Source organism: Xiphias gladius, chromosome 19 (genome assembly GCF_016859285.1).
Source record: "Xiphias gladius isolate SHS-SW01 ecotype Sanya breed wild chromosome 19, ASM1685928v1, whole genome shotgun sequence".
Classification (NCBI taxonomy): Eukaryota; Metazoa; Chordata; class Actinopteri; order Istiophoriformes; family Xiphiidae; genus Xiphias; species Xiphias gladius.
This window is the reverse complement of record NC_053418.1, coordinates 13565511-13577735: the sequence shown is the minus strand read 5'-3', so window position 1 is coordinate 13577735 and position 12225 is coordinate 13565511. Positions and strand designations below refer to the sequence as shown.

The 12225-nt window shown below is 38.9% G+C and overlaps 1 protein-coding gene across 1 annotated transcript in view; it reads right to left on the bottom strand.

The window, feature by feature from the left end:
- Positions 1 to 1460: 1460 nt before the first annotated feature.
- ntrk2a (neurotrophic tyrosine kinase, receptor, type 2a) overlaps positions 1461 to 12225 on the bottom strand; it is an 85632-nt gene continuing 74867 nt past the window's right edge. The window contains exons 19-20 of the mRNA XM_040154678.1: positions 4395 to 4553; positions 1461 to 1653 (exon numbers count right to left, since the gene is read on the bottom strand). Coding sequence (XP_040010612.1) covers positions 1468 to 1653; positions 4395 to 4553 — 345 coding nt within the window. The 3' untranslated portion in view covers positions 1461 to 1467. The remainder of the gene's footprint in view (positions 1654 to 4394; positions 4554 to 12225) is intronic.

The following is a 12225-nucleotide window of genomic DNA, read 5'->3' as shown; positions in this document are numbered from 1 at the left end:
CCAAGACATCGCAATTGTCGGACAGCTGCGGACAAATGAATCAATTGACCTACGACACGAGCGCTTGACATCACGAGTCAAGCATCTGTCACTTTGGTGGGGGCCTGGGGGGGTGGTCATCATGTTACCCTGTACTGTAACACAGCGTAGTCCAGGCCTGAGCAAAGTAATATGAAAAGAAAAGAATGGTAAAATGCAGTATTTGGATAAGAATGCATATATCCATAAAATCATGTATATCAATCTCTTCCATGAGGAGATACTGTAGATCAGATTTTTTAACATTTCTAATATTTGTCATTCAGTTACAGAGTAGTAGAATACCTCAGCCTTCTCTTTGAATTTTTTTTTTTTTAACACAGCTCAGTTAAGCCTCAGTTGGCACTGTAATCTATTTTTTTCTTTTCTATTTTTTTTTTTGTAATCAGCAATATTGGCTAACCAGAAATCATCCCATCTGACAGGCAAAGAAACAGATTGTGTTTACTTTTCCTCCTTTCTTGGTCGTTATTCTGTCACAGTCCATCTACTGTGTAGTAACTTGTGTGTTAATTGTCACTTGTGTAGTCTTTTCCACAAGCCACGATGGATGAATACTGACGTTAATACTCATGTACAGTTCTGAGAGACAGACAGAAAGAAAGTACAAATCGACAGACAGGGTGAGAGGGGAAAACACAGTGTCTTTATGGCTCGACATGTCACAGAGCCATTTTCTCTGAAACGTCTCACTGTCGTGCAGTCTCATATTTACACGCAAAGGATTGAAGCTTCTGGAAATCCTCCCCAACACGGAAATTTTCGGATGTTCAAACGAGTCCTGTTGTCCGACACGCAGCAACGGATGAGTCACTAAATTTAAAGTCTGTTAATCAAGTTTCATCAATTTAGCCCCAGTCAGTTTAAAGCATTTGAAAATACGTGAGAAGCTTTTTTTCCTCCACAGTTAAATTACTCTTAGTGAATGTCTCTTCAGGAGGGAAGGAGTAGAGATGCACAAAGGAGAGGAAATTGGTGGGGAGGAAAGAGGCGATTGGGGAGGAGTTGAAGAACTTTTTGATTGCCTTTAGGAGTTTGATAATAGCTTCACATCCTGTACAGCGGTACCTCACGCACTCACACACTTCATTCAGAGATATCACCATGTCCATCCTAGCAGACACACACACACACACACACACACACACACACACACACACACACACACACACACACACACACACAAACACACACACACACAAACGTATGCAACTTCAAATGCACATACACACTTAGATACAGTTACCATCCCCACCTGAACACACGTATCTCTCTCTCACAGACACACACACACATAGACATACACACACACACACACACACACACACACACACACACACACACACACACACACACACACACACACACACACACACACACACACACACGCACACACATCCAAAACTCCCCTCCATCTTCCTCCTGTGTTCAGCCCAGTATATCCAGGTATACAGGCGAGGCCTTGGCCAGATTGAGGAGCAGACCATGGATTTCTTTTATGTTGAGTCTCATGTGTGGCTCTCTCTGCCAGCACCCCAGCATCAGGTCGTACACTTCTTTAGGACAGGTCCTGGGGCGCTGCAGCACCCTGCCCTGGGTTATACACTCTATCACCTAGAGAGGAAGAAACAGGGAGAAAGAAAAGAAAGATATCAAGTTTAATGTGAGCGGTAGTTTTGGCCCTCTGTTGCTAAACAAAAAAGAGAAACAGGAACGGGAGCAAGCCAAACAATTCAAGTTGAAATCCATAACTTTTCTGCATTTTCAAACTCTAGTGAAGATGATGAAGCATCTGCTTGTTAAAGTTGTTTCACCTTGCTGCAGTGACGGTGAAAATGTCAGATAGAATACTTTATTTACTGAACTGATTAAGTTACGCTGCACTAGAGTAGTCATCCAGACAAATCCGTTGCAACAGTTTGAGAGGAAAGTTTCCAACTATGGATTTACCTACATAACCAGAACAGTTAATTTACAATTAATTTAGTGTTTCAGCACACTTCATATATTATTTTATACATTAATTAAAAGAAGGACAGATTTGAGCTTTAAATCTACTTTGGGATGAGGATTTGTGGATCAAGAAGATGACAATTTTTGAAACCTATCTGCTGTATGCAGAGGAAAGCTCTCCTCAGTACAGGGATTATATATCATCCTTTGGCAGCAGTTTGGAAGATATCTATACTTTTATTTGCCTGTAATGTAATTAGGCTTTTTAAAATTTCCTCAAACATTAAATAGACCCTGCTGTGTTTGTGGAATGAATACCAATTAGCGGCTTCTATTAAGCCCCCCAAAGCACCTGTGTCTTCCAAATTGCTATATAACCATTAAAAAAAAAAAAAAATCCCTGAAAATTATCATTAGGTTATCGCTACATTATTAAAGATCCAATCTGTAAGAGTGTTATCTTTTTGCCAGTCAAGCGGTTACCAGCTCCTTTTCATTCTGTGACGGGAAGTAATTTGTGGGAGTAGATATATAATGGATATCTCATTTTGAAACAAAAGTTCATATCCTGTGTAGAAGATATCTGAGCATCAGACTTGGGTCAGGAGGTGAGTGAACTGTGGATCAACAGAAATTTAATAGATGTCCATGGAAAAGGAGAGGGTGGAAGGGGCCAAAGGTTAATTTTGGATGAAACCAAAATGAGTCAGATGGAAAGGGACTGCTGACATGGTTAGAAAGCTGTAACCAGAGTTGAGGTCATAAGGTGGTTCAGGTTGTTGAGGCTAAAGTTAAGGTGAAGGGTTGAAAGGCTCTGATACAGCTGTGTTTTCCAGAAACTGGGTCAAGACCCTGAGTGTAGTAAATGGAAGATATGTAAGAGTTATTGATTATTCAGAAACAACAGCCAATTGTTTACTAATTTATGTAATAAATGAATGCATTTAATACTGTAGTTCAAACTGAGGGATTTGGTTCCCTGTTATGTCAGTAATCATAATGTAATGTAATTTGAGCAATTGTTTCATAGAGCTGAAACGTCAATCGTTTAGTCAGTCAACGGAAAATTTAAATATTTTCCCTTTTTGTTTCCCCTTTTATGGTTTTAAAACTGTTATAATCATCTTATTTCACACTATCTGACGGCATCACATATGTTCTGTAGCAGCTTGCTCCACCTCGTATGATGTTTACACTGAGTGAAACCTTCAAAAGCAAGAGTCTTTGGGGTCTCTACTGGAATTTAAAAGTTATGTGAGTTTAAAACAAAATGTTTGGCTGCTCAGTATGAGTCTGTGCTAGGTCATCGACAGGCAGGCCACAGCTTGTCAAGGGGTTTAAATGGCAACTGTCTTGATAAACGGCTAATTATTTAGGTCATTTACTGTACCAGACAGTCAATGGTTCCAGCTTCTCAGATGTGAGGATTTGTTTTTTGTTTTTTTCTGTTTTATATCATTATAAATTGTGTATCATAGGGTTCTGGTCTGCTTGACAGACAAAATAAGCCATTTAAAGATGTTGCCTCAGTCAAATTTTGGAAAATTGACATTTCCCTTTATTTTTGTACATTTTATAGACCAAATAATTAATCAAGAAAATAAGTATTAGTTGCAGCCCTAATGTTTAATATTTATTCTTAGTGGAAGTCTTTATTTAGATTGAATCTACTGGCTGTGTCACTGTATGCTGTATGTAAAGAAACACTTGGGGAACAGAGCTTATATCCTAAGATCTACCAAATCCAAAAGAACAGACACTTAGTTGTAGCAGTGCCACCAGACCATAAAATTCAGTGTGATCCATGACAAAAAGTCCTTTTGTGAGTAATTTGAATAACAGCGTTTCAGATTCCTTTCCACTCACAACACAAGACACATCTGCTCTCGCACCAGCCTGACAGCGATGCCAGACAGCCGTGCTTTCACTTCTACTACACTCTGAATGGCGAACGGAGCAAAACCAGCCAAACCTTGGTTCCCCAACACTGTGTCGTACCTTCCAATTAATTCAAGGCTTGATAAAATGATAAACAACTTATTGAGTTTCTAAGCGATGTGCCTTAGGCTTATATTGTATAATGAGGTTACTCTGGTCAAAGGATTCAAAAAATGTATACCTAAGAGAAACTTGCAAACACAATTGATAAAATATTTAACTTTATGTTTACTGAAGGGCTGTCACCTCATATCTGGGGGCTGCAACATCTTATTTGCCGTTACTTATTAGGCTGAAGGTGCGTCTAGTTTGCTTTGTACTTTTGACTGCTCTTCTTTTTGTTGTGATGGATCAGTTATTTACACAAGCTTGATTCCCATTCACAGGATATCCTAACTTTCTGTCTGCTGGTGTGTTAGGTGAGGTGTTAATAAAATGGTCAGTGACTGTGATGTATTCTGCACCTCATTATTGGAGAGCTGGTACCAAGGCTGTTTTCCATAGGTGAAGATCTCCCAGAGAACAACTCCTAGACTCCAAACGTCACTTTCCGTGGTGAACTTTCTATACATGATGCTTTCAGGGGGCATCCAACGGATTGGTAGCATGGTGTGACCTCCGACCTTTTGATCGCACGCACACACGCACACACACACACACACACACACACACACACACACACACACACACACACACACACACACACACACACACACACACACACACACACACACACACACAGGGAGAGAAGGAGAGAGAATGTAAAGTTAGTATATCTTAGAGTGAACAGAAGAAAGACCAGATTTAGAGAGCTGATAAGCATGTTCAGATTCATCCCATCCTCTGACAGACATGTACGCTCTATGTTCATTTGTCATCTATTCATTTCTATTCTGAGACATCATGCATTTGAATGCATGGTCATGCAGCTTTTCCCACTTCTCACAAGGTTCAATCAGAAATTTCAGTATATTTTAAAGTAGCGCTGCAAACATTTCATTCCACCAAACTGCTACCCGAGGCATTTAAATGAGCGAGGTTTGGTGGTATGGCAAGGTAGATTGCATCACCTCCCTGATTGTAGCACACCTCACTCCTGATCAGCATGTAATTTTATTTAACTAAAGAGTATACTGGTGAGAAAGTATTGCTTTACATTCCCTCAAACAAAGAGGGTATATGCCTAATGCGCTAATTAACTGGCCATTGATCACAATTACAGGATAAATGGGAAAAATGAATAGTAAGAAAAATGTCGCTTTATCAGGAAAACAGTCAAATGTATGCTGTGTGTGTAAGTTGGAAAAATGTTAGCAGTCATACATTTGGAAATTTTTGAAAATATCTGATCCAGTATAAAGTATTGCAGAGTGCAGCATGTGTACTGCTGACATCCCATGCAGGTGAAATTTAAGTAATAGAAAAATAATTGATGATTGTCATTTTCATTTGATGTTTTCACTGTTCATAAACACTGACAGCTCATTTCAGACTCTCACAGACTGTGACTGCAGCATTGAATAAGGTCAGTGTTGCATCAGGTTTTAACTCTTTAACATACAGTTTTCCACCTTTTCCCCCCTTAAGTAGCTTTAAGGTTCGAAAAATCATCTTGCTTGTCATCAAAGCTATATGATGTTTACACTGAGTGAAATATTCAAACCCAGTCATGCCATCCAATAGCAAATATTCTAAATAGCTTTTAATCAACCTGACATATTTACTATTTTAGGAAATTTTGCGGAGCTTCTGGCAAGTCAGTGAAGTTTAAGGAGCTAAACGTTAAATATGTCAGTCCTTTAATTTTTAACTCTAATGTGTTCAAAGTAAAGTGCAATGAAACCTAACTCTGTGCAATGATGCTGTTCTCTCTCATATTTAACCCCCCCCCCTTCTCTGGACATGAATCAACTAACCGTTCTGCGCTCCATTGCTCCACACAGACAGCGCTATCTATTTTCTGAGGTTTATGCCTGTTATTAATGGCATGGTACCCAGTGTTGGCCTGTTTCTATGCTAGTCAGTGGGTTGTTTAATGGAATGATAAAATGTGCACGGTCACATAGATAGCCATCAGGTTCACTGGTACGTCCGGGGAAACATATCTGCTTCCATCTCTGTCGCGCTTACTCTTCATAACCAGGCCCTCGCTTTTCTCTCTGTAACACCATGTTTCCCTCCTTCTCTCTGTCTGTTTTTCATTAACATCTCTCTCTCTGTTTCTGTCAAATTCAAATGTCCTTTATTGGCATGGCCATAATGGAGGCTCTGCCAAAGCAGTGTGGGTTATAGGGTAAGAAAGATAATACAGAATGCAACAAAAAAAAAGACAGCATATAGTTTACACATTATATTATATACACTACAACACACTATACAACACTATCTATACAAAAACATACACATTTTCTTCATCTTTGGATATCCTTAATCAAAATTATAATGCTGTGTTCTCAAATGCAAATCTCAAACATACTCAATGTGTCCAAGATCACTCCCTTATAACTACAACATACATATACTGTAATGCAATAGATACTCCATAGTTCACTCCACATTGACTAGGAGCCAGTTGCACCAGCTGTTCTTCTTAAGTTAACTTAGTTTGCTTTAAACAGATTGACCCATTCAGACTGAAGAGTGAAAAAAGTATTGGGATATCGTTGACATATCTAACCGACGCACAAAATACTGCTTAATAACGATGTAAACTGGGAAGATTTTAAATAGATACATAGATAGACACACCTCAAACTAGCTGTAGTTTTTCGTGTGCTCACAAAGTAAACATTTTTAAACTTCGTTAAGATCACAAAGTTTTCAGTTTCTTTTTGCAAGTGCTTTAGGGGATGAGAGTTTGTCTTAGTTAGTTACAGTTAGGAATTACAGAAGAACAGAGGAATTCAGATAAAATGACAGACAGTAAATATACTGCACCATATTGTAAATAGATAGTAATTTTGGACACAGTCCTTGTTTATTCATCTATATTCTATTCCGTTCCTTATGTAGTTTTCTGAAAGTGTTTATTCACTGATGTGTCTGAACCTGCTCACTTCCATTAGTCTTTTTGTTTTATTCATCATTGCTGATCATTTCCCCTGATGGTCTGAAATATTAATATTGGGCTCTTGAAGTGCAGTGGTACAATATTTTTTATGTTTGTTAACTGTGTGTGTGTGTGTGTGTGTGTGTGTGTGTGTGTGTGTGTGTGAGAGAGAGAGAGAGTGAGACAAAGAATGAGGAGATTAGAAAAGGGCACCCTCTTCAACAAGGCAGTAACAAGGCTGAATTTAAAGAGGAAAGAAAACAGGAAAGAAAACAAATGAAGGAGCAGGAAGGGAAAGCTTAACATTAAACCTTCTTGTCATTTGGGAGGCAGGGGCATAGAAAATTAAGAAAGTCACATGTATAGTGGAGCAGTCTGAAGACCAAACGCTATCAAAGACTCACTGGCGGTGCATCTCTCTCTGTCATCAGCTCTCTCTCTGTTTTCTCTTGGCTTTCAGTAGCTTCGTCATCAGTCTTTGTCTCCTTTGCTGTTCCCTTCTCTCTCTCTCTCTCTCTCTCTCTCTCTCACTCGTTCTCACCATCTCTAAGCCCGCCTGTCTGTCTCTCTCCCTCTCCCTGTCTTATAAATATGCATAATTTCAGCTTGACCACTGGCTGAGTGTTCCAGGAAAGCCTCGAAAAAAAAAAAAAAAAAAAAGCAGAGGAGGGCTGTGGGCTCCCTGTAGTGACCTCCTGGAGGCTGCGGTATCCATGGCAACTGGACTGCTTAAGAAGAAAAAATTATGGGATGTGGTGTAGGAGGGGCTTATGTGACTAACTCCACCTACTCTTTGTTGCACAGGAACCCTACCTTAATTGCCCTCTGTGTTGCTATGGAAACAAAAACTCTATCCAAGAATGCTAGTGTCTATGTATGGGTGTGTGTGTGTGTGTGTGTGTGTGTGTGTTTGTGTGTTTTATTTTTTTCCCGTCTTTCCCTTTTTTCTCCTGGCCATCTCAGATACAGTAAAATGGTTAACATATAGGTTTACATGACATGCTGCTGTTCAACCCTGTCTCTAAGAATTTAGAAAATTTGTTTTGAATGACACGTCATGCTGCTTGGACTATGTTTTCTATTAACATAATGAGGAAATTAATGTAATTAATGTTAATGTACATATTTATTAAGACGCAAATACGTTGATAATGAACGTATAATAACGCATATTTATTTTCCACCAAAACATCCAGTCTTGTAGTGACTGCAGCATTATTAAACTCAATTTTTGGTTATGTTTACGAACTAACAGCACTTCTTTCCCTAACCTTAACCAAAGTGGTTATGTTGCGTAAACCTAACCACTGACGGGTCTCTGGGGATAAATCCCGGTCTCTGGTCAGTCGTGGGTTTTGTATACTAAAAAAACGTTGCTTCTAAATATAGTCCAGCCAGTGATTACGCTGCCGCCAAAAAGGTAATCGGGACAACAGTTTAGTAATATGTTAATCTAATTTCAGGGAGACAGGGTTGTGTTGTTTATTTTAATGATGCTGCCTCTCATGTCAAATAAAATTCCAGTAAAAACAATCTGGCGTAAGGATTTTCAAATCACTTAACTGTCAAGTTAAAAACAGTATGAATTCTTAGAGTAGCTGCAGTATTTTTCATGGAAGTACCAAAACGATAAAATATTCAGCAGGCATATGAAGTAGGGTTTTGCAATAAAATTTTAAAATCACACAGATGTCAATAAGTATATTACTGTATTTAATCAGTATTATTTAGTAAGTATTCAAAGTAACAGGATGAAAAGCAGAACTCATGTTCATCACTTAGCTCATATGTTTATCTAAAAACTGAAAAAAATGTAAATAAAAATATTAATAAATAAATGAAGTAGGGAAAAAACAAAAATCAAATATAAAATACTGTGTAAAATTTTTAGGCACTTTAGATGTTTAGATTCTTATCTATCATGCTAAACCATCAGGGAGGCGTCTGCTCGGACCCAAGTTCTTTCTGCAGCATGACAATGACACTAAGCACACAGCAAGAGTAATAAAGAAATGTGTTCAACAACAAGAAGAATGAGGACCCAACAGGGGTCAACAGATGAAAGGGTCCCCACAGAGACCTGATGTCAACATCATGGACACAATCTGGGATTAAATGAAGAGACAGAAGACACTGAGACAGACTAAATCCACAGAAGAACTGTGGCAAGTTCTCCAAGATGCTTGGAACAACCTACCTACCAAGTACCTTGAAAAACTGTGTTCAAGTGTAACGAGGAGAACTGGTGCTGTTTTAAAGGCAAACGCTGTTCACATTCGATTTGATTTAGGTTTTTTCTATTTACTGCACTTTGTATGAAGTTAATTGATTAATAAAAACTATTCATGGCATCAGTCAGTTGCCTCATCCTCAGTTACCTAAATGTTTGCACAGTACTGTACCTGATCAAGTGTTTGATATATCACATTGTGAAAGAAGAAATGATTTAATCATTCATTTCAACATACTGTTGAACATTCTGTTGCTAGTCGCAAACACTACTGCCACAGTTGCATAGCAGTCACTTGTTACATTCAGCCTTTTGTCAGTTCTGTGACAAGCATCCTGTATTTTCTCCCTAAATGCCCTTGATGGAGCATCACCAATGGTATTCTTTTTATCATTGTTGATCTGTGATTTGTTAACTTAGTTTTCTTGAAATGGAGGTCTACAGCGTGCGAATGATGAACCAGAATGCAAGAAAAAAAGTTATAGTTCCAAAAATAGTTTACACATTACCACACTATGTATACACCCTACATACATTATACTGCTGCACACCATATATATTCTGCCACCAGTTGGTTTCATTTGGATGTTCTCACTGACAATAAGCCTGTTTTATCAATCTGTTTGTATGCACATTATCAAATAGCAAATTAAAAAAAAACAACTGAAATAGTGTAAATTACAAAAGTCAAAAAAACGCAAAAAAGTTTTTACGCTTGGCTGAGGTAGAAAAGTTGGTGTATCAAAAAAAAAAAAAGGCAAACAAAGTGGAATGGAAACACACTTATTGAATTAATTATATTGTACATAAGGCACGTGACTTAAACGTTCACTGAAGCTTCCGCTCCACTGGGTAGATGATACATGGCAAAAACATCAGATCTGTGTGAAACTGTATCCTTCCCCCATTTAATACACAGATGAGACATAAATGCTACATTTTCATCCTGTTTTCCAAATTGTTTTAGTTTTTTGAGGTATGACTGATGCTTTGTTAATTTACGTCATCTATTTGCAGCCTCCTCCTCTGCAGTGGTTTACTACGTTGAGTTTAACAGTATCCATCTGGAGAATTAGCCCCAACAACTGTTTATTTTTATGCACCCAACTCCTAATATTCACATAACAGTAGTGGAGAGATATGTGTATTGATTAATATTTTTCTTTTGCTGATTTTCTGAAGATCCGTTTAAAATTTGTGCCAAATTTGGACGAAAACTTGGCTTTTGTTCAATTCAGCTTTGGCTCTGTGACCAAGCAGATATTCATCTGTCATAGTATCTGTTGGGAGTCTTTTTATTGTAGCTGCCTTGTGATTGTTGATTTGTTTATTTGGTTTTTCTGCGATCAGTTTACTGCTAACCGAGCTAGCCATCATACTGAGGCATTTCTGATGCTATTGGATTGCTAACACAACCTTTCTAGTTAACTGTTGAGTAATTGTTTGTCTAACTGTTATTACACTTATACTACGTTTATGGTTACTAAAGTGATTTCTGTGCAGTACTCAGTATGGGGACTTTCATCCAGTAAAACCTTCAAATGCTAACTCTAGCCATTAAACTGCTGCCTAGTGTTCCTAGCTAGCTGAAGAGCGGTGCATGTACGGTATATGCATAGTAAAGGCAGAGGAATGAGACTGTGAGAGAATCTGTCTTGATATCATAATTTTGTTGATAAAAGCACGTTTTCATGTTTTAGGTTTGAAATATTATATTTCTCATGTGAAAAGTTTCAAAATGGGATGAATTCAAATGCTTTAAGACTTGGTTTGCTTGCCTGATTATTTGTCCACTTTTATTTATACAGTATACCTTACATATACGTTTATCATATACTGTACATACAGAAGTAGGTCTTTATGTCATTTTTATATGTGGCTTTGGTTTTGTGCTTAAACAATAATAATGATAATACAAAGGTAGCTACAATAAGGCTATGTAGATAGATGACAGCATATCTTACAGAGTGATCAGTTAAAATTTAGTTTGAAAGATTGATTTTTTCACAAATGTGTGCAAAAAGAAATGATTCTCCATATGGTAGATTTCATTAAGTGCTGACAGTATCATCTTTTTAATGATGTGTAACTTGTCATGCAGAGTGTGTTCTGCCTCTCCACATGAACGCTCACCCCTGCACAGGTAACTGCACCACCAACTGTCTGTGTTGGTCGGGACCCAGAAATGGGTTGTAAAAAAAACTCAAAAGCCAAATTGCTCTGCAGAGATTGTTTAGCTCTACTTTGTTGTCGCTGTTTCCCTGTATGTGCATTCACCCTCCCCAACTCCATCTGCAAGTCCGGCCCCACCCACATGCCCACACGCACACCGAATAAGGCTGCACGGAAGGGCTCGTGGTTTGAGTCGAGGCATCCTTGTCTTTCTTCTGAAGCATCTGTCAGGTTCATTGTGTAACAGGGGATTCAATGACGTCACCGCAGCCCCTTCAGTCCTACGCCTCTGCTTCTATTTCCTGCACACATAAGCATTGGGGGGGGGGCTACAATTCTTCTATGACTCATCCTTGCTCCTGTCTGACGCAAGAGCATGACTGCGTATCCTGCAAGTATTTGTGATATCCTGCTCTGTGGTTGTGTAAAGCTGCAGCTCCTGTATGTTTCTTACTGACTATCCTGTATGATGTCCTCTACAGGCTGCCTTGCCTCCAGACCTCTCCTCCTCCACCTCAGCATGTGTATGTTCCTTTATCGCTCCATTACTGCCTTCTCTCCTTTTCTATATTTATTTGTCTTGTTTTGGCCTCCCACTCCTTTTCCTCCCTCTTTCTATTTTCCTGCTGCTCCCTGCATGTCTCTCTTTTCCAGCTCTTTTCGCTCCCTTCATCTCTTTGCCACCTTGCTGCCTCGTCTCCCACACTTCCATCTCTCTCCTTCTCCCCCTCTCTTTCTCTCACACTGCCTCAGCATACTAAACAGAAGTTCTCTGATTACTTTTCTTCCTGAGAAAGGTTGGATACAACTCTGAGGCTCACCGCCGCTGCCTTCGGCCGTTGCT